Raw genomic sequence first — 27650 nt, 5'->3', positions numbered from 1 at the left:
AACTGTCATGGTGCCTGTGGGTGTGTTATTTAGCATATGCTAATATGCTACAATGAGCGCATAATGAGGCTCAAGGTCTACTGGAAGTTGAATTTTTGACCATCTTGGACCTAGTTGGTTGTAACCAGTTTTGTTGTATCCTCAACGGCTCTGTCATTCTTTTAAAGGCTGTGCCCTGCTCCCCACCAAAGCCCTCCGGAAACTGGTAATATGTACAGTATTTAAACTGTTTCAGAATGAAGCTGAATTCAGCCTCTGGCCCCCGACACTGAATTAAATCTCAGAGACAGAGTTTTGGGTGAAGTAGAAAAGAATAGCTTTATTGCTTTGCCAGGCAAAGGGGGCCACAGAGGGCTAATGTCCTCAAAACTCTGTGTCCCAACCTAGAGGGGTAGTGAGAAGTTTTATAGTAATCGTTCAAAGAGGGGATGATCAGCTTGTGGACATTCTTCTGATTGGTTGGTGGTGAGGTAAGTGGGAGTCAGCATCATCAACCTTCTGGTTCCAACTAGCCTGGGGTCTACATGCTTGTGGGTGGCACACCGTCCTTAACTCCTCCCACCTGGTGGGCGTTTCAGTATCTGCTAAACAGCTCAAAGATATTGTTATGTGTATCCCTTGAGGGGGAACCGGTTCTGCTGAGTAATTCAGAATAACCTTAGCCCCCAATCTGGGACCCAATTTCTTTACCTGTAAAGGAGTTGGGATAAATGAGCTTTCTATGGATTCTTTAACATTCAGTTCTATAAATTCTGACTCAGAAGGATCAATGAGAACTCTGATAACAGGAGACAATAAATCCATCGGAATGGTTTTGAATATCAATGGTTGCTTAACCACCAGAGATGTGATAGACAACTTTTGGTGTGTCTGCCCAGCCCAAACTCTTTTGTAGAGTCTTCCTCTTCAACCCACCCCAACCGCAGGACTGGAGTGTATGTTATGGACCCCTTTTAAGAAAAATATCTTTCCAGTCATAACAGGGTTCTCCCATTAAAAAAATATATATGAGCAGTGGAGGCTGGTGTTCAGAGAGAAGAATGAAGCAGATGTGCAGAGGGAACACACAAGATCCATGAGGGTAGGAAATTTATTTGGCTTCAAAATCTGAATCTCCAGTGTCCAGACCAGTGCCTGGCTCTAGCGGGCCTTCATTAAATAATTGCTGAATGACCACTGAATTCAATTCCCCCACATGGCTTCTGTAAAATACTTCTGCATTTCTCTAAGCATTCCCTTCTTTCCCTTTAAGCTAGTGCTTGTTGGTTCTCACAATCAGAAATCCCTATCAAATACGTTATGGGACCGTTCCCTTCACAACCATCACTCTGGCCTCAGGGAAGACATCAAAGACTGAACTGCCACAAGTTCCTGCCCGGAATGTGGAACTGGCATATGAGACTGGGTTAGTTGGTCAATGGCCCTGGAGTGGGGTAGTGATGGAGAGCCACGGAGGTGTATGAGGCTGGCTGGCAAATGGAGGGAAGTTGACAGTGGTGGTTCTGAGAGACATCCTCCCCCTTAAATTGGAGTAAAATTTCCTTCCCATTAGTCAAAACCAAATGGCAAACTTTTGCAGGTGAGGAAATATTTTGATTGTGGTGAGTTTCATGCATTTATGTCAAAACAAATCAAATTTTATACTTTCAATATGTGCAGTTTATTGTTACTTCATTGTATCGATACATCAGTAAAGTTATAAAAAATGTGGTAAGTGCTTAAGTCGAATTCTTTCAGTTATTTTACAATAACCAATAATGTACCAATAATTTAAGGAGGCCTTTGTTATGACTGCTATTTTGGACTGTGCTTAATATCAGCACTTATTTATTCCAATGCCTTCTCACCCCTGTTCACCCCTCTCAGCCCCCACCTACCCCTCATGGAAGTGAACATGTAATAGTAAATTGTAATAATGTAACCAAGTTGGTGAACTCTAATTCATAATCAGTGGAACTAAAATGCGAGAACTTACACATTTCTTGAATTTATCAACAGGGTTTTACATTTTAATCTTACTTCTCTAAATCCCTTCCAGGAGTTAAATATTATTGTAAATTATGTTATACTAATTATTTTAATCATAGGGCGTATTTGCCTCTTATTCCCTACAGAACTAGTAATTGACTTAACGTAAATCAGTGTCATGGCTTGTTAAAATTATCTATGTAGACTACAACCACTTTAAGGACGGGGTCAAGCCATTTATCTTCAAGCCCCAATTTACCAGCAGTGTCTAGTACACAGCAGAGCAAGTTGGGGGAAGGGAAGGGATAAAGGTTATGATATAAGATGGGGTAGGAAGAAAAAGGGTGTGTGTGGGTACAGATCTTGCAGACCATGATAGACATTGGATCTTATTCTAATTGTGATAGTAAGCCGCTGGAGGATTCTGAACAGAGGATTGGAATGCTGATTTATATTTTAAAATTAAGCATCAGTTTAGTTGCTGTGCGAATAATTATGAGGGAAGTATGGAAGCAGGGTATATACCAAGGAGAATACCAAGAAAAATGGGTGCTCACATTCACTGAAAGACAGACACAAAAATGTTCATAGCAACTTTATTCATAATAACCACAAACTGGAAACAACTAAAATTTCCATCAACAGTAGAATGGATTCATAAGTTGTGGTATAAGTCATACAATGGTATACTACACAGAAGTAAAAAACGAACTGCTGCTACACGCAACATGGATGACTCACAGACACAATGTTGAACAAAAGAGTACATATAATTATATTTACATGAAGCTTTAAAACAGACAAAAGCAATCCATGGTGATAAAGGTCAGAATAGCGGTTATTTGTGTGTGTGGGGGGGGCACAGGGCACTGACCGGGGTACGAGAAATGTTCAATATCTTGATTTGTGTGATGGGTTCAAGGGTGTATATAAAAATCCACTGAGGTGTACATTAAATATTTGCATTTTACTGAATGTAATTTCACCTCAATTAAAAAGAAAAAATATTTTCAAAGAAATTTTATAAATAGGGAGATATAACTATATGTGTAGTCGGTAGTTTTGTCTTCCAAGTATCTCGGGTTCTCTTCCAAGGCACGAGGAAGGATTACACTCCTCCTTGAACTCTGGTGTGGCCATGTGATTTCCTTTGGCCAGTGAAAGTGCTTTAAGGGCTGGCCTATAAGTGATTTGTCAGACTTTTTCATTTCCCAAAATGAGCAGCCACACCACACATGATATCTGCTTGGTCAGCCTGAGTCCTAGAATGAGGACCACTTAGAGCAGGGATCAGTGAACATTTTCTGTAAAGGGTCACGCAGTAAATATTTTAGACTTTGTGGGCCAGACACTTTCTTCCACAACTACGTGACTCTGCCACTGTAGAGCAAAAGCAGCCAGACAATACATAAGCAAACGGGCAAGGCTATTTTCCAATAAAACTTTATTTACAGTAACAGGCAGCAGGACAGATTTTGCCCATGGCCATAGTTCTTCAATTCCTGACTTAGAGCAAAGCCCCTAGCCAAACTACAAGAGAAAAGCTGGGATTTTGGGGTTGTTACCACACAGCAACCTAGCCCATTCTGATACAGAAACTGGTTCTGTTTTCGAAAAACCTAGCATACTGAACATTGGCTTAGTTGGCAGGCATTCAGGAAATTGCTAGTGGAAGATGGAAGAAATAACTTATGCAGGGGCGATGCATGTTAATGGAGTGATGAAACTGTCCGGAGAGAACCTGGAAGGCAGAGAATCTATACCTTATTCAAGAAAAAAAAAAAAAAAGACAAGAAAACAAAATATGTTATGGTTGCTGTTGGCCCCATTTGACAAAATAGACAGGAAAGAGATGAACTCAGAAAAGAATTAATCAGTTTGTAAGCAAAAAAGCAAGGGAATAAAGAGAGTTCACAAACTCAAGTACTTACTGGGTAGGAAGAAGCTACTTCTCAATTACAAAGAGATAAAAGCGAGAAATCCTATACGCCAAAGGTTGACTAAAACCCACTTTTGCAGCAAGGATCAAATCACTGGATGACTATCACACCTACTGTTAAAACCTCTGAATTAGTTAATGGGCCTCAGATGAAAAGTCCAACTAAGAGTGTAACACTGGTTAATCCCTTAAACTGGAAAAAAATGGCTCAGGGAAAAAGAGACTAAGGGTATGGCTCTCCCACAAAGCCTTAAAGCCCAAGTTACCCAGAAAGTAAGTTCAGAGAGGCATGCAAACAAGAAAGCAAAGAAACGTTAGCAAATCTAAGAAGTACATATTGACCAGATGTCACTTTCAGGTTACCTTCCTTGGGGAGGTGATGAGGACATTCTGCAGGTAGGAAAGCAAGTGAACTGAATATCTAGTGACCAGAAGGGCTGACTGAGTCATTCTTCTAACATTTTGTTAAATTTACTTACTTTAAAATCCCAGAAGAGCCAGAAATTATCTGTAAAGGAAAAGAGCAAGTAAATAAGATGCCATTTTCTCCTAGGGTTGATGCTTACAGAAGGAAAATGGATATTAACTCTTAAGCAGCACTATCTTTTTCCAATACTGAATGCAACTTTTTAATTACTGAGGTATTGTTTTAGTCCACTAAATAGTTGTCCAATCTTTCTCATCCAGGTTCCTTTGCAAGCCTCCCTTTAGAAATTAAAAAAAAAAAAAAAAAAAATTAAGACTTCTACATCAAGGAGGTAAAGACAATATTACATGGTGGATTTATGTGAGTATACTCAGCTTTACTACTTACGTTTACTAGGGCAAACTGCAATCTAAGTTTGTTTCCTCAACAACATTCACATAGTAAATATTTGAGCCACATGCCAAGCACTGAACTAAATTCTAGGAATACAATTCCCTAGTCACAAAGAACTTAGTTTCATTTCTTGATTTGTAATATGTGGATAACAATACCCAGCAAGCAGGTACAGCAGGACCACTGTGAAGGTCAAAGGAGACTATGAAAGGGCTGCAAAGATCGTAAAGCACTATACAAGTATTTATTCATCCAAACATTTATTGAAATGTCAGGCATTGTGCTAAGCACTAGATATAGCAGTGTGCAGGCATATATATGGTCCCAGCCCTTGTGAAGCTTACAGTCTAGCACTGATCAATAAGAAGGAACAACAAAGTGTGCTAAGTATATGGCTGGGGAAGAACAGGGTATTTAGGGAGTGCACAGTAGGGGCACCTAGTCTAGAGGGTATTGATGAAGGCTTCCTAGAGGAAGTGGCATATAAACTGAAACTTGAACAGCTGTATCCTAAGAGCAGTGGTGAAAGCAGAGGAGTGATATGACCAGATACGTCTTTTGGAAAAATCTGGCTGCACTGTGAAAGGGATCATAACCAGAGAACTGGAGCCTGAGAAGGCCAGTACTATAATATAGGTAGGTTGATGGCCTTGATCAGGATAGTAGCATTGTAGAATCAAGGAAAGTTTAGGCAACAGGCTTAACAGAAAGGTGTGAGTGGATGTGATGGATGAAGAGGGAAAAGTCATGGCTAACTGGGTTTGGGGCTTGGGTCAAGGCAACTGAATGGTTGGCAGTGGTGGTGCCATTTACTGAGAGAGGGACCAGGAAAGGAGGAGCAGGTTTGGGGGGCAAGGTCAAGGACATGTTGTGGTGCCTATGAGACAGCAAAGTGGACTTAAGTTAGCAATTAGATATAGGAATCAGGAAAGGTCTAGAAAGGAGATATGAATTTGGGAGTCATTTGCATAAAGTTGGTAAGTGAAGCCATGAAAGAAAAAAGAGATCAGCTACGGAGATGATGTAGAATAAGACAGCTTAAAACCAAATTTAAAAATCCCAAGGACACAGATGTTTAAGGGAAAGAGGTGCCTGCAAAGAAGACTGAGAAAGCATACTTGGAGATGGTATCTCTCTGAAGCCAAACTAAACAAGTATTTAATGAAGGGTGGCCAGTGGTGTAAAGAGGGTAGGAATATTGACAAGGACTTAGTAAGCTTGGTAGAGCAGTCTCAGCAGCAATACGGGACAGTGGAAACACAGACAAATCTTTTAAGAAAACCAGTAGGAATGGGAGATATGGGGACACAGAGTTTTTAAAAAATAGTACTTATTTTAACTATATTCACTGATACAACAGGACTAGTTAACAACTATTTTATAAAAAGAAAGTTTTAAAGACTGCCATGCAGTTACAGAATTACTTAGTACAGAAAACAGTAAAATACACACTTTTTTTTTCTTTTTTACAAAGACTAGTTTATGGCAATTCTCTATTGTTCAGGGTGAATTTAAAATTCTTAGCTTATGCCTCCCCCACATTCACTGACTATATAACTAATCTTATTATTACCTTAAGCAAAATATATAGAGTGGAACTTCACAAACTGTACAAGAGTTCAATATTTAAGGAACTGGGGTTAGAAAGCAGAAGCAGCTTTCAGGTCTTCCAATTACCCTTTCAATAAAGCACCTGCATGAAAGAGAATACTCCAAACTACTGGGAAATTACCGGTAGATTTTTGTTGTTGTTTGGTTTTTCACTATGTTGTTTTTCCAGATATTTAAGTTTACTTCCTGTTAACCCAAATCTTAACTTGACCCTTCTTGCTAAGTATCTTAGTAATACATTACACGTTCTTTTCTGCCCTAAACCAATATGTATAATAGAACAGAGCCCTTTAATCTGGTTCAATACCAATTACTGGTTTATAAATGCTATTGTGAGCTACCAGAACCTAGCAAGGCCTTGATTGCATCTTACCAGCCAAACTTGGAATGTTGGAATTAGTGTCCCTTATCAAGTATTATCAGTCTTCCCAACTTGCCCTTCTAATTCTGCTTCTACCGGTAATTTGCCCTGTCCCTCGAAATAGAAGAGAATCTACACAGGGGGTCTACTGGCACTTTGGGAGGAATAAGTCTTTATTGTGCTGTGCTGTCCTATGCACTGTGGGGGACGGGGTGTCGTTCATGCTGACATGCCAGCAGAACTTCCCTCAATAAGTGTGACAATTAAAACAGTCCCCTTTATGTCTCCCAACATCCTCTGGAAAGAGGGCATACCGTCTCTGGTTGAGAACCACTGGCAGAATTTTGGTTCTTGGGCTCTTTATGGCATCTATTTTGATAGCTCAGGCTTCAGTTCCTTCTAAATTCTTGTTTGTATTCTGGTGCCTTGAATTTGCTGAATTAGTGGCCACAGAAAAATGCATTACAATTGTTAAGACAGGACTTGAACACAAGTTTTCAAATTGTACTTGAGAGGATCTCTAAGTTGGGTCCTCTTCTTAAATCATTTCACATATTTGGCTTTACTGTAAGATTTCCTTTTCATGGTTAACATGTTTGAAAATTACTGTTTTAGCACAAAGCAGATGTCTCGCTTAGAAATACGGAAGTGCTACAATCTGTAAATAAAGCTGCTTCTTGAGAGTTAAATATTTCCACTTGTGCACTGTGTTAAATACACAATGTGTGGGGTAGTGTCAGATTTATAATAAATCCATTTCCAGCGACAAACAACATTTGATATTACATCACTTTAAAATAAAGGGTTTCCTCTAAGCAGGGTTTCTTTATAAAGCTGCAACACTCATGCAGATAGGACAAATTAGCTAAAATATCTCACACCTCCTGATCCTGGGATGCAAACATCTTTTTTTCCTCATCCTTTTTTGACAGGGCCAAACTGTCTAGAGTAGAAAAAAGAATTACTAGCGGGCAACCCCTAAGAGTCTATACTTACCGTAGTCCTTTAGTAGGCAAGCTCATAAAACAGCACCCAATTGTGAAAAATTCAGGGGAAACCTCCAAAAATTGGTCAGTCTGATCTCCAGACTGCAGGAAGCCTCCTAAACTAGCAATTAAAAAAAAATTCTTGCTCCTCTGACTAAAATTTTACGTGCTTGTTTTCTGTATTAGTAATATCATTATCGCTAGGGCGGGTGGGAGGGAGGTGAGAGGGAGGAAATATGTCAATATTTACTTCAGACTCAGAAATATGTCTAAAAAAAATAGTCTCAAACATTCTGACAGTTTGACAAAATACCTCCACTGTATGTACGTTCCTCCTTTTCAGAAACTTCTGCACTTGCTATGTGAGTTTCTGCAAATTGGCTCAAACATATATTTAAGCAGTTGATAATTTCAGACTATATGCATCAGAATTTTAACACTTTGTTAAAATAAGAGCTAAAGTTTCTTCGAAACACCTTAAAAACAGACTTCTAATTCAACTCACATTATTAGTACTAAATGTCTTTAAAAACAGTTGTATCATAAAAGCAAAAGATAATGACTTTGCCGTCAAATTAAGTTTTAAAAAAAGGTGTCTGCATGTTTCAGTCCCATGCTGCCTCTTGAGATGGAAAAAAAAATATGTCTGAAGAATTTGAATTGTGATCAATTTGGATGAATAATGTGGTGCTTTCCCACAATCCAAATTAGTAAACTTGAAAATCAAACAGATGTTTGCTTTTAGAATTGGATTCTTGTTGAGTGTTTCAATGTTGTACTTCAAAAGTTTATGGATTTGATTCATTTCTTCGTCTCACAAGATCATCCCAATGCGGCTCTATTTCAGTGGTGGCAATCCGAAACAGGGCATGGAGGTGTTCGTCTGTCAATGGCTGGCTCAAAGTGTGCTGGTTTCGAGTCAAATATGAAAAAGCCTTTTCACAGATTTTGCTACTATCAAACAAGGATGCCACCTTACAGGCAACCCCTTTGATAATCGGGTAAGATTCAGCAGACAATCCGGCATAGAACTGCCCTAAGTCTTTGGTTCTGTATTCGTTCCAAAGGTTAGTATTTGCCTGAAGTTTTGTTAGCTCCACCCTTACTGAAATAGGTGCATATTCAGGTTTAAAGCTAAATGGATTTGCAAAAAGTTCTAAGTCCTTTTTAATGAACTTGAGGTCCTTGAAATGTCTCTCAAACTCTTTTTGTAGGCGACAGATCACCACTCGATACCTATCAGGATCGAGTATTTTTTCGTCTTCTTGAAGATGCCCTTTAAGCTCATCAACAACTTGGCTCAAGGCGGCAAAGTGTGTTAGATTTTTTTCCTCAATATGTCTCTGAAGTAAATTCAGCTTCACTTCAAAGGCACAAATATGGTCAAAGGCAGCAGCAGCAAAGACTTTACTCACTCTCAATAGTTCGCTGAGTTCTCGAAGGTGGTCCATAATATCCACCAAGAAGCCAAAGTCACAAAGCCATTCGTTGTCTGTGAAATGGACCGTTGTCGCCCCTATTGAAACCAAGAATGTTTTTATCTCTTTTCTTAAGGAAAATATTAGTTTTAAAGTCTTCCCTTTTCTAAGCCAATTGTTCAGACAGCGTCCATTAACCCTTTCACCGTGCTCTGATTCAGATTCAGTTAGTAAAGCCTGAAATTCCGGCCGCCTAACGCCTCTGGTCTTAATCAAAACTATCCATTCAGATATGGCATTTACGATTTGATTAACATCTACATCGTAGGAGCTCAACAGTTCCAAGTGAAGAAATCCTGAATAATGGATCACATTCCAACAGTTGGGGCTTACAGCCTTTTCTCTCATGTATGACACCAGTCCTGAGTTCTCACCAATCATCCTCAGAGTGTGGGTCGTGGTCAGTCCAACCATCCGCTGCAGGCTAAGCCCTGCCGTCTGTAGGGCCTCAAGGATTGCCGCCATGAGGGCACCAACACTGAAGTGATGAGTCAGGTTGATTATGGTCAGAAGCTCTTCTTGCACCTCCAAATCGTGGCCTACGCCGCGGACAAAGACCAGGAGGTAGTTCTCATAGGCCACAAAAGCCTGGTCATCCAAAGCAAGGGAATAGGCTTTAAAGTCCTTGGCTCGGTTAAAAAGCTGACTGCGTAGATTTTGGTTAATGTCCAGGACCCTCTGCCGCGTGATCTCCGGAGATAAATCAATGCCATCCAGAACGCTTACGTGATCGGGCAGCACATCTCTCAGCATCACCTCCATGCACCGGTGCACAAAGTCCCCCTCGCCCCAGCCGCAACCCTTCAAGGCCAAGAGGCGGGCGAGCCCGAGACCTGCACGAGCAGCCCTCTCCTCCGGAGTGAGCGGGGCGGCCTCGGGCAAGTCGCCCTGACGCAGACGCTCCACCAGAGCCGCGCGCTCGCCCTCCGCCACATACCGCTCGTAATAGTCGTGCTCGGCCTCGTAGTGGTGCCTGACGTCGGGCTCGCCGGTGGCTACGACCAGGCGGCGACACACCAGGCACAGGGCTCCCTCGCCCTCCGGAGCCTCCACCACTAGGTACCGCTGTGTCCACTCGGCCCGGAACCCCCGAGACTCGTCGATTTCCATTTTGCTCCTCTTGGGCGTCATCCACATTTCACGGGAGGCCACAGGAGCTGGGCAGACCTCCGGGAGGCCGCAAGGAGAGGGGAGGAGCAGGAGCGAGCCGCAAGCGCCTCCTCCACTCTGCGCCAGATCACCCCAGCTGGGGACACCAACCTGCGGCTCCGACACCTCTGTTCCTATTGGCTGGAGATTTCGTATTCCTCAGCCGCAGACATGAGCCAATAGGAAGAGTGGACAGCGGTTTTTAGTGCGCAGGCGCACATCCTTCTAGCTGCAAAGTGGACAGAAGCCGCTTTAGGGCGGGACTAAGAGAACCGGAACTCACGACCTTGACTGGCATTCACGCTGCCCAATCAATAGCTCACTGTCCCGGAAGCGGCGCTGCCGCTAGAGGGTGGGGCAGGACGGCGTCAGCAGAGTGGATGGAAAGATGTGGGCACGAAGCTCTAAGGGGATTGGCTGAAGGCACTTGCAGTTAGCTTCTCTCCGTGACTCGGGCTCCTCTGGCGCCAAAATGTCGCTGGTAGCGGGGGTTATCCGGCGGCTGGACGAGACAGTGGTGAACCGCATCGCGGCAGGGGAAGTTATCCAGCGCCCGGCTAATGCTATCAAGGAGATGATAGAAAACTGGTACGAAGGGAGTCAAGGCTTCCTTAGAGGCTACGACTTAACGGGCCGATGCTCAGGATAGGGCGGACACGCCTCCCTGCCCGGAGCCAAGGCGTGTGCGGCGCAGGGCCGCGGCGGCGGAGGCCGGGGGTCTTGCCTTCGCCCCTCACGGGTCCTCGAGCGTCCTCGCGAGACTTTAGGGTTGTTGCGGGGCAAGGAGAGGGTTACACAATATTTTCATGTTGTCATTAAGAGAAGTCCTTTAAAAATTATATATGCGGAAGGTGCAAATTTTTAAATGTATAAAAATTTTATAATTTAAAAGAAAAAAACTTCCTTCATCCTTCAGAGGTTACTATGTGTTATCAGTTTCTTGCTTATTCCGGAAGTCATCCATCTACATTCAGAAGTACGATTCATTTTGAGTTTTATTCTAAATAAATTGCTGAGATTTTAGGAGAGTTCGGTGGACTTGGGGTTTAACTTGTGATTTCCCTATTGCCAAGTGATTGACCCCACTTAGGATTTTCCTGCCCTTTACTTTTTGCGGGGTCACTTTGAAGATATCTGATTTTATGGATTCTGAAGTTTAGAACTGTCACACAAACCTTGTGGAAGGAGGAGATTAAAAACGTGGAAAGAAAGTTGGGTGTAAACTGTAAACTTTAAAAAGGACAGAGGCTCATAGTGTACCTAAACGTTATGTCAGATCCTTTGTGTTCAAATGCATTGATGTTAATAAAAATCTATACGTTAAAAGGAAAAAAATGTCCCAGCGAAGATTGGTAGGTTTGTAAAGGGATTGTTGTGAAAACACAAACAACCATCGTGGGTAATGGGACTGAAAGAACAGTGGGTCTGAAAGGACCAGTGAGAGAAAGGAAGAGAATTAGAAGGTAGACAAAAGAAGGAGCAGGGAGACTGGGGATGGTTTCTCCTTTTGACTTTAAATTCACAAAGGCTGGCTTTTGTTTCTGCAGTGTTAGAATTAACTGACAGAACGATTTAGGCCTGTTACTGTACTGTGCCAGAAGACTACAGCAACACTACACATATTAGATCAGTGGATTAGAATTCTCTAAGCAGAGATTTTTGTATGGAGTCCAGTTATGCTCTTTTTAATACGTAAGTCAAGACGGCTAAGTACAACTTCAATTCAGGGGCTCCTGAGAAAGATCTTTAATATTTAAGTAACTTAATATCTTATTTCTGAATAAAGAATTTTCTGTGTGAGGAGGAGGAAACTTTTCTTTCTCATGCAGCCTCAGTCTGGATTTATTTTCTCTAGCTCTGTAGGTGCTCTATGCTTGTAGGTTACTCTTTGAAGGAATAAAAAGATGTATTGACTTCTTAAAGAGCTTTCTGCACTGCCATTTTTTCTTTCTCCCAACATAAATATATTTGCATAAAGAAAATAGTAGAGAAAAACATTTAGAATTTTTTTAATGACATTTTTAAAGGATCATTTAGGAACGTGAGGCTGAATAAAGTTTAAGTAACAGATGGTAGAATTAGTTGAAAAGTAGGTAAGAAAGAGGCATGTCCTAAAAGGTCCCATTTCCAACTTCCCTTTCTTTTTTTCCTAGAGGAACAGAAAAATTGCTGAATGTCCTATTGGAAATGATGGTTCCCCACTCCGTCCCTCTCTTCCTTCCCTCTCTCTCAGACAGCATGTAAACTGATAACAATGTAGTCACAGAGCCTGTGAGACAAAGGAAAACACACTGAGTCTTATATTTGTCTGGAATTTGTTCTTATCCCCTGACTCGTATGAAAATATGTACATTAGAGTAGTTGCAGACTAATAAATTATTATTTTTTTGTTTGATTTGCCAGTTTAGATGCAAAATCCACAAGTATTCAAGTGGTTATTAAAGAGGGAGGCCTGAAGTTGATTCAGATCCAAGACAATGGCACCGGGATCAGGGTAAGGAAAACCTCAGAGCGGCAGGATGTTTGTGTGCTTCGTGTGCTACATCTGCAGGAAGTGGGGGGACTTCTCCCTGTTCTGGAAACTTTAGGCTTTTATGGATGGGATTGTTTGAAAAATAAATATTTATTGAGTACCTACTCCATGCTGGGTACTGTTCAGGAGAATAAGGAGGTCAAGGAACGAGTCATGAAACTTTAAAGGTTGAGTGTCCTGAGCAAAGAGAACAATACACACAAAAACCAGGAAATGGAAGCTTGCATGACACGCTTAAGGACTAGCAAGGGGGTTGGTATGTCTAGAATGGGTGGTGGAGGGAGTGGAAGCCTAAAAGGAAATGAGGTCTGAAGGATAACCAGGCTGAGCATGTAGGACCTTGTAGGATGTTGTAAAATATTTGGCTTTTACTCTGGATGAGGTGGGATACTCTTTAGAGGGTTTTGAGCAAAGAGGTGACATGCTTTGGCAAGTTTTATAAGAACTCTTTTGTCTGCAATGCAGAAAATAGACTGTAGCAGGACAAGATAGAAGGACCGGACAGGACCGGTTTGGTTGTGACAGAGATGTAAGAAGCAGTGAGATTCTGGGTTGATGATGGAGACCAAAGCTCTCAGAATTTGCTTGTACAGGGAGTAAGAAAAAGAGGAGTCAAGAATGACTTCAAGGTTTTGGCCTGTGCAAATAGAAAAAAAAGAGTTGCCATTTACTGATGAGAAGGCTATGGAACAAGCAGGTTTGGGGGAAGATCAGAAATTCATTTGGGGGTATGTTGAACTTAAGATGCCTGTTAGTTGGATACATGTGTGAGTCTGGAGATAAAAATTTGGTGTATTCCATTTTGATGGTATTAAAAGCCATGAGACTCACATAAAGAGAAGCTCAACATGACTGGTAACTAGGGAACTACAAATAAAAATTGCAGTGAGATACCACTTGACATTCACTAGGGTGGCTGTTATAATTAATTAAGTAACTAATAAAAACCAAATATTTCAACTACAATAAAAATTTAAAATATTGACAAGGATGTTGAGAAATTGGAACTCTTGTATGTTGCTGGTGGGAATATAAAATAGTACAGCCATTGTGGAAAATGGTGTGGTGGTTCCTCAAAACAATTAAACAATTGCCGTATGATCCAGCAATTCCACTTCTGGGTATATACCCCAAAGAGTTGAAAGCAGGGCCTTGAAGAGATTTGCACACTCATGTTCATAGCAACATATGCATGATAACCAAAAGGTGGAGGCAACCCAAGTATCAACAGATGAATGGATAAACAAAATATGATAGATACATACAATGGAATGTTATTCAGCCTTACAGAGGAGTGAGAGTTTGACAAGTGCTACTACGTGGATGAACCTTGAAGACAGTATGCTAAGTGAAATTAGCCAGTCACAAAAGGACAAGTACTATATGATTCCACTTGTATGAGGTACCTAGGGTAGCTAAATGCATAGAATCAGAAAGTAGAATGGTGGTTTCCAGGGGGTTGGGGGCCTGCGCCACATGGCCTGCGGGATCATCTTAGTTCCCCGACCAGGGATTGAACACTTGCCCCCTGCAATAGAAGCATGAAGCCCTAACCACTGGACCACCAGGGAAGTCCTGAGAGCTTTTGTTTAATGGGTACAGTTTGTTTGTGGAGATGAAAGAGTTCTGGACATGGATGTTGGTGATGGTTGCACAACAATGTGAATGTACTTCATGCCACAGAACTGCACACTTAAAGAGGGTTAAAATGGTAAATCTTGTCATGTATATTTTACTACAATTAAATGTACCTATAGATTTTTAATAAAGAAGTTTTCTAATGCGGTAATGATTTTTGTAAAATCTGTGAGCCTGGGTGAGATCATCAAGACATTGAGTGTAGACAGAGCAGAGGTCCAGGGATGGAACTGTGAATTATCCACTCTCAGGGGAGATGAGACAGAAGCAGCAAATGAGGCGAGAGAGGAAGAAGGAGCAGCAGGACCGAGTGGAGTTCTCGATGTCCAGAGAGGAGGCTCCTGCTGAGTTAGAACTCTTCTCCCAAGAGGAATGTCTTCCTGGATTCAATCAGGAAAAGGGAAATTAAAAAAGATTTGGAAAAATGAGTAACATAATTATTCACTGATTTTTTTGCACCTTCTAGAAAGAAGATCTGGAGATTGTGTGTGAGAGGTTCACCACAAGTAAACTGCAGTCCTTTGAGGATTTAGCTCATATTTCTACCTATGGCTTTCGGGGCGAGGTAAGCTGAGGATTGAAGAAATGTGTAAAACATCCTCCTGTGATGATATTTCTGCCATTTGTCAGCATATGTTTCTCAGCAGGTCAATAAGACATGATACTTTTTACTTGTTAAATACATGCAAATCTAAACAAACTTAGATTCAGTTTTCCAAAACTGAGAATTGTTCATAAATACTTTTTAAAAATAATTATTTTATTTTATTTAATTAATTAATTTTTTAAACATCTTTATTGGAGTATAATTGCCTTACAATGGTGTGTTAGTTTCTGCTTTATAACAAAGTGAATCAGCTATACATATACATTTATCCCCATATCTTGTCCCTCTTGCATCTCCCTCCCTCCCACCCTCCCTATCTGTAAATACTTAATACACCATAAACTGTATCTACAGAGACCCCCCAGGTCTCTTGATGGAAGAAGATAGCACCATCTACCAAGGTTTCTTGTCCAAAATCAAATGTGAATCTTACCAATACTTAGATCCAAGTACCCATGTACAGAAAAATACAAGGAGCAGGGGATCATGGTAAATGGTACTGAGACTGGAAATCACATGATAAAAGACTTGTTTCCTGTAAAGTGAACTGTATGGGGGAAAAAAGGTAAAGAAAGGAGGAAGAAGCATAGATTAGAAAGGATTTAAGAGGCATGTGAACCAGCTCCAATGTATTGATCTTACTTGGATCCTGATTTGCACAAACTAAAATCTTTTTTGAGACAGATATTTCAACACAGATTGGTTATTTGATGGTATTAAGGAGAAATTACTGTTAATTTTCTTGGTATAAAAATAGTTTCATCAGTTTTTTTTTTTTTGAGTCCTTTTAAGTTATATTCTGAAATAGCTGTGAATGAAATTATATGATGTATCATAGGGATATATTAAATAGAAAATGGATAAAAATAGTATCTTATATTTTTATGACAATACTCTGGATATAAAGATATTATTCAATATATTATTCAATATATGTAGGGCAACATAAATTGTAATGGCTACATACTGTTCTTTTTTTTTTATAAACTTATTTATTTTTGGCTGCATTGGGTCTGTTGCGGTGAGCAGGGGCTGCTCTTTGTTGCAGTGCCCAGGCTTCTCATTGCAGTGGCTTCTCTTGTTGTGGAGCATGGGCTGTAGACGCATGGGCTTCAGTAGTTGTGGCATGTGGGCTCAGTAGTTGTGGCTCACAGGCTCTAGAGCACAGACTCAGTAGTTGTGGTGCATGGGCTTAGTTGCTCCACGGCATGTGGGATCTTCTCGGACCAGGGATCGAACCCGTGTCCCCTGCATTGGCAGGTGGATTCTTAACCACTGCGCCACGAGGGAAGTCCCTGTTCTATTACTTGTACATACTGCAGTCTATTTATATAATTTCCTGTTGAACATTTATGCTCTTTGCCATTTTTTTCGTGTTTAACGCTCTGGTGAATATTCATGTACATACAATGTGTTTTGTTCAGTTATTTCCTTAGGATAAATTTATAGAAATAATATTCATGAGTAAAAATATGTATCCTTTTCAAGTAGTTTGTATTAGTTTCTTATTGCTGCCCCCCAAAATGACCACAACCTTCGTGGTTTAAAGCAACACAAATTTGTAATCTTACAGTTCTGGAGGTTAGGGGAAATAGGTGTCACTGGGTCTCACTGTGCTAAAATCCGGGTGTTGGCAGGGCTGTATTCCTTTCCACAGGTTCTGAGGTACCAGAGAAACTGTTTGGAGTAGTTATTTGGGGGAAATGAGAGCCAGGGTCGGGGAGGGGAATGGGGTCAATTACTTTTCGTTTTAGGCCTTTCTGTAGTTTTTGGATTTTTTATCATGTGAATGTAGTTTACTTTTATTTGACTTATCTGTTTATTTTATTCTCTTTTATTTTTTGGCCTCTCTGAGCGTCTTGCGGGATCTTAGTTCCCCAACTAGGATCAAACCTGGGCCCCAGCAGTGAAAGCGTTTGAGTCCTAACCACTGGACCACCAGGGAATTCCCTATTTGACTTTTTTAAATTAAAAGGCAGCTGTGACCCAGTCACTGCAATTTAGATTAAATCCGGGTAGTCTCAAGCACCCTCTGGCTCACAGTGAGCCCCAGGTTGTTCCAGGTAGGGGCAACATCAGACTGTGTACCCTGAGGGCCCCCTGACTTTAAGTAGGCCTCAGGTCAACCCTAGCAAAGCAGTTTCATTCTGGCTTTGCAACTTCCTGAGTCAGTTCCTAAGCGCATGGCCTCCTGGAGCCTTAGCCCAGCTGTAGGGTATCTTTGGGGTTGTAATTAAATAGGGAAGATTTATTGAGGGATTGCTGTGTTCCATCCATGGTTCTCAGCCCTTTGTGTGTATTAACCCTTTCACTCTTAACAACTCTGTAGAGTAGGTTCTATTATTATTATTACCATGTTTTACATACATATGAGGAAACTGACAGACTTTAAGAAACATGACCAGGGCACACAGCTAGGAAGTGGCAGAATGGGGTATTGAGCCCTGGCAGTTTGACCCCAGAGTCTGTGTTCCTGTCCTCTTGCTCCAGTGCCGGTACAAAGGCCCCTGAAGCAGCAGGACCATCTGCCAGTGGCCCTTTCTTTTCCTGGTGTTGGGTAGCATTGTAGTTTTGGATGTATTTAATGTCCTTCCTTACCACAGGTTGCAAAATCATTTACATTTTTAATGATGAAAATTAGCTCAATTACATACACCAGGGAAATCCAGCTAGGACCTGGTAATCTCTGAGCCTGAGCCATGGTCCTTGTTAATGAACTGAGTCTGCCACAGCTGTATTCACTGTCTCCTGAGATGCTGTCACACAGACCCCATCACAGTGCCTGGGTTGCATTTTTGTATGCTGTGGTGTCCTTGGGAAAGGAGTTACAGATTCCAAAGGGCTAGCAAACCAATCCTGATTTTAAGGGGAAAAAAAATGGTCTTTTTTTCTTTTTATTTGTTTAGTCTTAATTGCATAATTAAAAAATATTTATTTATTTATTTGGCTGGGCTGGGTATTAGTTGCAGCATGTGGGATCTTTGTTGCCCGGTGTGAGATCTCAGTTGCAGCATGTGGAATCTAGTTCCCTGACCAGGGGTCGAACCCGGGCCCCTTGCATTGGGAGCACGGAGTCTTAACCACTGGACCACCAGGGAAGTCCCTGCATAATTTTAAATTTATATTTCTTTTTTTTTTTTAACTTTATTTATTTTTGGTTATGTTGGGTCCTCGTTGCTGCGCGCAGGCTTTCTCTAGTTGCAGCAAGCGGAGGCTGCTCTTTGTTGCAGTGCTTGGGCTTCCCGTTGCGGGGGCTTCTCTTGTTGCAGAGCACGGGGTCCAGGCGTGCGGGCTTCAGTAGTTGTGGTAGGAGGGCTCAGTAGTTGTGGCGCACGGGTTTAGTTGCTTGGCAGCATGTGGAATCCTGCTGGACCAGGGCTCGAAACCATGTCCCCTGCACTGGCAGGCGGATTCTTAACCACCACGCCACCAGGGAAGTCCCTAAATTTATATTTCTAAACATAAAATTGCTTATAGAAAACAGTTTTGAATACTAGTATACAGCACTATCTATTTGCAGTGTTTCCATTATCCATTTCTGAAGGCAGGCTTTAAACTTGTTAGAAGACAAATCATTGAGACTATTAAATACACCTATAACTCTACACCTGAACACAGTTGCTATTAAGGTTACCGTTAATGCTTGGGGGTGGGAAATTCCCTGGTAGTCCAGTGGTTAGGACTCAGTGCTCTCACTGCCGAGGGCCCAGGTTCAATCCCTGGTTGGGGAACTAAGATCCTACTAGCTGTGCGGTGTGGCCAAAAAAAAAAAAAATTGGGTGTGTTTCCTTTTGGACTTTTATATATATATTTTTCCCTTGTTCTAGTAATTATGCTACAGATTCAACTCAATAGCTTTCTTTTTTTAAAAAAAAAAAAGCGTCATCAAAGCGAGTGAGCAGAGTGCTCATTGTTGCCATTTGTTAATACAAAACAGAAGAGGCAATTGAGATAACTTCTCCATTAATGATGAGATGGGGTGACCCAGCAGTGGGTTTTTCTTTCATTCCATTTCCTTTTTTTCCTTAGGCTTTGGCCAGCATAAGCCATGTGGCTCACGTCAGCATTACAACCAAAACAGCTGACGGGAAGTGTGCATACAGGTATAGTACTGTCCTCTGCTATGTGTATAAATTCATCCTGAAATGTGCTTTTTGCCTGCATCTCAAAGTAATCTTATCTGAACACCAGTGTTATCTTTTTTGGCCTAGATCTTGGGTAACTTTTCTTTCCTGCCTTTGGATTAGTTGATAATCCACAGGGATCATCATAGGTAATAATCTTACTTTATGGACTCGTGAAAGCTATGATGTAACAGATGACAAGTGCCTAGCAAGTTGTCTGTTACACAGAGGAATTCTGAGTCCATGGGAGCTGTGATGTCATTCTGCCCCTTTGCCCTTTGGCAGGATGTCCCTTTGGCTTGATTATGGGGCCATGGCTGGGGTGCTGAAGGATCCTGTTTCCTTAGCCGCTCTGAGCCCCCCGCCGCACCTTCCCACAGGTGGCCACTGGCTGTCTTTTATGTTGGCACAGTTTTCAGAGGCTGTTGAATGACCTTGGAACAGAACAGAAAGGGGATTCAGGGAATCAAAATCACACCTTTGTTTTCATAAGCACTGGCCATTCCCTAGTGAAAGATGGGTATTGAGTGTCTAATTCACGCCAAAAAACAGAATTTTTTTTTTATCATACAGATTGTTAGTTTATATAGAAAATAGCTTCAATAAAGGGCAGTTCTGCCTGTTTCTCAGCCCTCTTTAATAGTTGAGTGTGTGCAGTAATGGAAGATGGAACATTTCAGAGTCTGCAGCACTGGTGCTAGAGCGGGTTTACTCGATGCAAATTGTAACAGCCCTAGGACCTGGCTGGGCTGATATGATTAGAATCCCTTCTGACAAACTGGGGAGCTACTTGTGAGTGAATGTCTTCTGAAATAGTCTGGGACACAGGTTCCATTTCTTTGCCTCTGAGGTGTTATGCCCCATCCTTCTGTGGCAGGATGAAATCGAGTCACTGTCATAGCAACTATCATCCTCCCAGTCCATCTTTCCAGCCTCTCCCCTCCACACATCCTCAGCTGCTGCATAGTCTAAAGCTTCTCTGCTTTTGTTTATGTTTTCCCCCTCCTGGATGGTCTTCCCTGTTCTCTCCACCTGAGATTATACTGCTTCAGAGTCCAGGTGAATTGTCATCTCTTCTGTGACACTTCCCCCACTCCCACCCCAGGCTGAATGTTTTCCTACTCTGGATCACTTAGCACCTTGTTCTACACTTAAGGGAAAAGTCTGTCCCCTCACTAAATCAAGAACCTCCAAAGACCTGCCTTTATTACAGGGCGTTTACAGGCCTGATAACATGGTAGCCCCTCAAATAAATGATTGCAGAATCATTGAAAAAAATTTTACAGTCATCTTAGGCAATGGCAAAACTATTGTTTGTAGCCAGAACTCAGGAAATAAAAAGCAATATTTGCCAAAAAAAACAAACAAACCAAAAAATGGATTTTCCCCCCTCCTTTGGTATCAAATTAGAATGGTTATGGAAGTGGAAAAAGAGAGGAAACGGGTAGCTAAGACAATTTATAATGTGGCTATATTTTAATCTATTGTTGTGTAATTTACCTTTTTACTCTTTGGGTAAGTGTCTGTTCTTTTTTTTGTTAGCTCTCAGTAATCTCTTATATTTTCTGATAGAGCACATTACTCAGATGGAAAGCTGAAAGCTCCACCTAAACCATGTGCAGGCAATCAAGGGACCCAGATCACGGTAAGAATGGTACATGGGAGGGGAAAGTTTTGAAAGAGAGCTTTATATAAATATTGAAGTAAAAAACAAAATTGTCTTTGAGTTCTCAAAGGATTAAAAAAATTAATATTTACTAGTTAATGGGAGCCCCAAGATACCACACTCTAAGAAAGAGAAATGATTATTGACTTTTGTGGCATGGCAGCCTGCCCACCGCCTCCTTTTTTTTTTGTTTAAAAGGCTGGGAGTTTCTTCTGTTGAGACCACAGAAATCTGTGGCAGGGTAGCTGGCATTGAAAGAACCTTAAGCTTGGCTCCAGTTGAGGAGTCAGAGTCTTACCCTTGCCAGTCAGTGGTTGTGTGTCCAGAGGCAAGTCGTTTAATGTCCCTTAACGTCACTTTGCTCATCTTTCAAGGAAGGATGTAACGAAGAATATCTGCCACTCACTCAAAGGGCTCTGAGTAACAGATTGTATCATTAATTAGGAGAAAGTGTTACACTGCCTTATTTCTGTGGTGCCACATTTGGTCTCTTCCTGTTCTGAGATCCCATAAAGCACCCCACTGTCATGTTACACATCCCACCCTACCACCCTCAGCCCCAGCCAGAGCACATCTCCTCGAAGGTTCCAAGCCCTGGGCTTGATGAGGCAGGTGGAGTGGGGGGTGGGGGCCGAAATGAACGTGTACTTCGTAGTGCGTGTTAAGGGGGAATCCTGTACCTGGGACCACAGTGTAATTTCCAATAACCCCTAAAAGATCTGATAATTATTCTTAGTTTGCAAAATAGGTTTGAATGCCATGTGGTATTGTAATTGTTTATTAGTTTATGTTTGCCCCACTAAATCTTGTGCTATTCTGGGCAGTACTGTGCTTTATTTGTCTTCTTATTCCCAGCACAAGGCAAAGAGCCTGACATGGAGGTAGCCCCCAGTACCTATCTGAGAAATCAGTGAGTAAAGCGGGAGGCAGGTGAAATATCCCTTCTTTCTTTTGTTAAGACTGCCCCATCTCTTGCCGCCTCTCCTAATGCTTAGAACTGTGCTGGTGATAAATGTAGTTGGATTCTCTGCCTTAAGACCCAGCTTTATCTCCATCTATTTCTGTGAGTTTACAAGAAAAATCAATCTTCTATTCAGGTAGAGGACCTTTTCTACAACATATCCACGAGGAGGAAAGCTTTAAAAAATCCAAGTGAAGAGTATGGGAAAATTCTGGAAGTTGTCGGCAGGTACAGTCCAAAATCTGGGCGGGGGTCTCTGAACCACTCTCTCACCAAAGGAATGTGTTCTGCTGCTTAGAAATTGAGAACAGTTGCTGAGCTAGACGATAAGCAGCAGTACTAGCCTACAGGTTGTTTCTGGTCAAGGTTTAGTCACCAATTCTGGGTTGTCTTTCATGTCCCCAGGAGAGAGCAGGAGTTGGTCTCTGTATCAGTGAGGGTCCTTTGGTGGCAGGCAAGACAAACTGACTGTATTAACTTGAGCCCAAAAGACGTTTATTGAAAGGCGAGGAGTGACTCAGCAAGTGGAAAGAAGTGTGTGGACGGCTGCTCCTTGGGGAGGACAAGAAGCAGGGTGGCTTCAGGGATTTAATATAGTGGCCCTGCTCCAACTGTTTTCATTCCTTTCCTGACTCTGCTCAAGAGCCTGTCTCCCGGGAGAGTGCATCTTATTGGCATAGCCTGGGTCCCCCCATCGTGTGCCCACATTTGTGGGGAGAAGATTTCTTGACTGGCAGTCTAAGGATATATCAAGTGAAATGGGGAAGAGGTAGTGTCCCAAAGGAAGACTAGGGCCTGTTAACAGAGTGAGAAGGGACTCGGCAGGTGAAAACAACGTTATGTCGAGGATTGACTTAACCCGCTAGTACAGTGGCCCCAGCATGGCTCTCTGAGCCTGCTTGTCCTTGAATTGTAACAGAGGTGTGTTAACTATTTCTCAGTATTGCTACAAAAATTAAAATCAGTAAAACATTTACCTCTATTAAAGTGGAACAGACACATCAAGTTTTTTTGCTTTTTTTCCCCTGGAATCGTATGAATCAGTATCACTATCAGTTAGCTCCTGGAAATAGAGGAGTTCTGGTTGGCTGTTTTAGTTCTAGGTGTGATAAGTGAGCTAATTGTTACTGAATAAGTGCGTTTGGCTAGACACAATCCTCCAGGTCCTGGGGCCCATGGTGGGAGGAGTAGTAAATGATAGCCAACCGAGAAAAGGCTGGGAGATACTAGGACAGGACCTCAGGGGAGAAGCAGCGGGTTGGGAGGGTGTGTGTTGGGGACTCTGAGACAGAACAACAGAGTGCAGAGGGTGTTCAGGCTACATTCTCAAGATGTCTTTGAGGCAACCCAGATCTTTTGAGTTTGTGAAAATAAAACTGTAGGCAAGGAGGAGATTGTATTGAAATATCCTTGAGTCTAGTCAGCAACGTATAGAAGCAAAGTTTTTTGTTTTTTATTCGATTCTGCCACATTTAGCATTGATATCTTCATGTCGTCTCTGTTGGCTTATTTTCCTGTGGGTAAAATATGACATTTAAAGATATTTTTGTTTGTATATATCTTTGTTTAGATTACTTAACTCCACCAATTTGTTTAACTGAAAGGGGGCATGTACTCTGCATTTGGCCACTCTTTTTTTACTGTTTTGTTTTTTTCTCTGCCAGGTATTCAGTACACAATTCAGGCATTAGTTTCTCGGTTAAAAAAGTAAGTTCTTGATTTATAGGGGATGGTTATGTATTGTGAAAGAAGAAAGGATTTTTTTATAGTTGCCCGTGGAGACAAGGTTATGGTGTTTCAGTCAGCCCTGTGAGACAGTAAGTTGGATCTTCTGTTCTGTTTATCAGCAAGGTGAGACGGTAGCCGACGTCAGGACACTGCCCAATGCCACAACCGTGGACAACATTCGCTCCATTTTTGGAAATGCTGTTAGCCGGTACGTTGATAATTTATATTTTTAAAAATTTGCGTTCTGTCACATTATTTTGGAATCTGTTAACACCTGCCTTAAGAGTTTGCTTTAACCAAATATGCAGGCTTGTTTTCATGCTTCAGGCTTAGTGTCATGTTTCAGATTATTTCATGGAATCAACCCTTCTTGGGTGCATGACATCTCCTAGATGCTCTGGCTATGAATCAGTGTGTTCTCTCCAGGTCTCTGTCTTCAAAATATCTCCAGTATAGGAGAATTCTGTCATCTTCCAGTGCTCCCTCTTGTCCTTGTATTTTCATTATCATCACTTTAGGATTGCATTTATTATCATTCAACATTTATTAATTGCCTCCCATATTCCAGTCTTTGTGTCAGAAGTTAAGGATATAAAGACAAATAAAATGTTTCTGCCCTTAAACAAACTTGCCTGTCTGGGGGCAAGCAGTTTTGTGTCACCAAATCTTGTCACGGAAAGCCTAAGCAGGAAAATTGCTTGTATTATTATAGATTTTCCTCGACACTCCCTTCTGTGGGTGAAAACCACTGTTTCCATCACAGATCCATAGCTAAATCTCAGGACTTTGCAAAGCCCAAAGTGCCTGTGTCATAATCTGAGGGGAAAAATACTAAGAACCTTCTATATGCCAGGTGTGCACCAGATGCTGGGGGTACACAGATGAACTAGATAGCCCCTGACTTCACTTTTTCCAATAATCTTAAAAGCAGGAGCAGTAGTCCTAGAACTCTGTTTTCTACTTTGAAGGACAAATTACTCTTGGAATAAAACCACGTTCCTAGCTAGGGAACAGTCAATTTGCTTTTAACTACCCTTTTCTTACTAATTAAGTATTAAGGAATTGTTTTTTCAGCTGTGCTCCCAGAGCAAAAAGAGAGCTGTGTTGTACAGTGAAACTTTTAAGAGCTCATTGACCAAATTTTAAGACTCAGAATTAGTTGTTATGAAATTCCTAGGGACTGTAAGAGAGCAGCAGTTCCCAAAATATGTTTCCAGAACACCAGCCTCTTTTTTGGGGAAGAGAGGATTTGATGGAAGAAAGGCGAGCTGTGCCCTCTACTCAGATTGGGAGCACACACCACTGCCTGCAAAGCATCCTCCATCCATCCAGCAAGTGCTTAATGAGCAAGTGCTCCTTGCTGGGTGCTGTGCTGTGTGGTAGAGCTATTCAGTAGGGAATAAAGCAGAAAGGATTCTTGCCCTCAGAGGACTCATATTCTAGTTGGAAAGACACAGGAAATAATTATTCCATTCATTAGTGACTGTGCTATATGCCTCAAAGGAAAAGTATAAGGTGGGGGGATCTCCTGTGGTTGGGGAGAGGGATTGTCATAGAAGGCTCTTTGAGGAAGTGGTCCCCGAGTTACAGGGGATAAGGAGGAATTAATTAGCTAGCAGTGGGAGCTTTCCAGGCAGAGGGACCAGCACTTGCGAGGCCCTCAGGCAGAAATGAGTGTGGCTTGTGGGAGAACCTCCTTTCACCTATTAGCCTCCCCTCCCCATAAACACACTCTGGGGAGCACCACACAGGAGCCCCGTCATGGTGCCCATCAGCAGAGTGAGGGATTCAGCAGAGATGAGTTCTTTGGAATCTCATCTTTGGGACTTAGTTACTAAGATACATAAAAGTTTCGGCAAAATAAGGTCTCAGAGCCTGGACTTGCTGTGTCCTAGCAGTGATGGTGATGCTTGGCACATAACATATTATAAGTGCTTGAAAACACTAGCTAGGTGGGTAGGTGGGTGGATGGGTGGACAGACAGATGAATGGGCGGGCCCCGGAGATCTCAGTGAACCAAGTCACAGGGGTCTACATTTGGCAGTCAGTTTATGGGAAGGAGCCCTGCTTTTTCCAACTCTGATTCTTTAGAAAGTTTGAATTTTGCATTTTTTTTCCAAAGCCTCAAAATTTCTCTTATTCCAATCAGAGAATTGATAGAAGTTGGGTGTGAGGATAAAACCCTCGCCTTCAAAATGAATGGCTACATATCCAATGCAAACTACTCGGTGAAGAAGTGCATCTTCTTACTCTTCATCAATCGTAAGTGAGAAAGAGCCACGTGGGGAAATCTATCCACAGGGAACCTTAGGGGGCCATGGAAAAATTCCTCATGGACAGGTTTGATTACACCCAGGAAAACCTCATGCCGAAATGTGGTTTAATTTCTGCCCTTAGTCTGCTCAGCCCTCTCACATGTGCTCATTGTTGGCTGACAGTTGGGGAGTCTGGTTCTTGCCTGTGAGAGGGCGCCCAGGAGACGGCATCCCAGGCTCCTGGGAGCCAGTTCAGCCTGCTCGCCTGCTGGCCTCAGAGCCTTTACCAGCAGGCCCTGGGCAGATCTTTGTTCTCTCCTTATATCAAGGCCCACCATTGGAAATTGCACAGCAGGATACAGGGAGGGGGTATCTCAGGTGCAGGCAGTATTTGTTTTTTTTTAATTGAACTATAGTTGATTGGGAGTTCCCTGGCGGTCTAGTGGTTAGGACTCAGCGCTTTCACTGCCATGGCCTGGGTTCAGTCCCTGGTTGGGGAACTAAGATCCTGCAAGCTGCGTGTAGCTGCCCCCGCAAAAAAGAAGTAGTATGGTTGGTTTACAGTATTGTATTAGTTTTAGGTACACAGCAAAGTGAATCAGTTACACGTCTATATATATATTTTCAGATTCTTTTTCGTTATAGGTTATTACAAGATACTGAATATAGTTCCCTGTGCTATACAGTAAATCCTTGTTGTTTGTTTTATATATAGTGGTGTGTATTGGTTAATCCCATGCTCCTATTCTTCTCCCCACTTTCCCCATTGGTAACCATAAGTGTGTTTTCTGTCTGTGAGTCTTTCTGTTTTGTAAATAAGTGCATCTGTATTTTTTAGATTCCACATGTAAGTGATATCATATAATATTTGTCTTTCTCTGACTTCACTTAGTATGGTAATTTCTAGGTCCATCTGTGTTGCTGCGAATGGCAGTATTTCATTCTTTTTTATGATTGAGTAATATTGTGTATATACATATATACACCGCATTTTCTTTTTCTTTTAAAAGTATTTATTTATTTGGCTGTGCTGGGTCTTAGTTGCAGCATGTGGGATCTAGTTCCCTGACCAGGGATTGAACCTGGGCCCCCTGCATTGGGAGTGCAGAGTCTTAGCCACTGGACCACCAGGGAAGTCCCTAAACCACATTTTCTTAATTCACTCATCTGTTGATGGACATTTAGGTTGCTTCCATGTCTTTGCTGTTATAAATAGCGCTGCTGTGAATGTTGGGGTGCATATACCTTTTTGAGTTAGAGTTTTCTTCTTTTCCGGATATATGCCCAGGAGTGGGATTGTTGGATCATATGGTAATTCTATTTTTAGTTTTTTAAGGAACCTCCATACTGTTCTCCATAGTGGCTGTATCAATTTACATTCTCACCAACAGTGTAGGAGGGTTCCCTTTTCGCCACACCCTCTCCAGCATTTGTTATTTGTAGACCTTTTAGAGGTTAGTTCAGACTCTTATGTGTGTCATTCACTTATCTACACACTGGACAGGCTCCCTCAGGTGGCAGGGACAAAGAACACTCCTTAGGCATATCTCAAGTTCAGAAATCTCAGCTGAGGGGCTCCAGCTGTCCTTTTGTCAGATTACACAGTACAGCAGCATTATTGAGGCAGCCGTGGGTGATGTAGTGAGCACTCAGAATAATAGTCTCCTCATTGCTAAGATCACGGCCGGTCTTCTCATTGGAAATAAAAAGATGTGGCATATCCTTGGCGCCACCAACGCAGGACATCAGGTCATCAGCAGGTCATCGGTCTGAGGAGAAAAGAGAGCTGTGTTGTATGAAGATCTTCCTCTGATTTTAGTCTTTTT

General features: G+C 41.9%; 2 protein-coding genes and 1 non-coding gene across 5 annotated transcripts in view; 1 reads left to right on the top strand and 2 right to left on the bottom strand.

The window, feature by feature from the left end:
- Positions 1–2550: 2550 nt before the first annotated feature.
- EPM2AIP1 (EPM2A interacting protein 1) lies at positions 2551–10393 on the bottom strand. 3 transcript variants are annotated; one of them, XM_024756590.1, is made up of 3 exons: positions 7696–10393; positions 4387–4415; positions 2551–3731 (listed from the first exon to the last, which is right to left on the bottom strand). In XM_024756590.1, the coding sequence occupies exon 1, from the start codon at positions 10298–10300 to the stop codon at positions 8474–8476; it is 1827 nt and encodes a 608-aa protein (XP_024612358.1). In that variant the 5' UTR covers positions 10301–10393; the 3' UTR covers positions 2551–3731; positions 4387–4415; positions 7696–8473. The 3 variants fall into 3 exon arrangements, with proteins under 3 accessions (XP_024612358.1, XP_024612350.1, XP_024612343.1); XM_024756582.1 differs by having other exon boundaries at positions 4387–10393; XM_024756575.1 differs by having other exon boundaries at positions 2551–4415.
- A 308-nt stretch (positions 10394–10701) lies between these two features.
- Positions 10702–27650, top strand: part of MLH1 (mutL homolog 1) — a 53233-nt gene continuing 36284 nt past the window's right edge. Inside the window, 9 exon segments of the mRNA XM_024756122.1 lie at positions 10702–10900; positions 12716–12806; positions 14950–15048; positions 19120–19193; positions 20787–20859; positions 21978–22069; positions 23506–23548; positions 23689–23777; positions 25719–25831. Coding sequence (XP_024611890.1) covers positions 10785–10900; positions 12716–12806; positions 14950–15048; positions 19120–19193; positions 20787–20859; positions 21978–22069; positions 23506–23548; positions 23689–23777; positions 25719–25831 — 790 coding nt within the window. The 5' untranslated portion in view covers positions 10702–10784.
- TRNAG-CCC (transfer RNA glycine (anticodon CCC)) lies at positions 26886–26958 on the bottom strand. The gene has a single exon. It is a non-coding gene; the product is annotated as a tRNA-Gly (tRNA).

Source organism: Neophocaena asiaeorientalis, unplaced genomic scaffold (assembly GCF_003031525.2).
Source record: "Neophocaena asiaeorientalis asiaeorientalis breed wild unplaced genomic scaffold, Neophocaena_asiaeorientalis_V1.1 scaffold265, whole genome shotgun sequence".
In the NCBI taxonomy this organism is placed as follows: domain Eukaryota; kingdom Metazoa; phylum Chordata; class Mammalia; order Artiodactyla; family Phocoenidae; genus Neophocaena; species Neophocaena asiaeorientalis.
The sequence above is the reverse complement of the archived record's forward strand: the minus strand, read 5'-3'. Positions and strand labels throughout refer to the sequence as shown.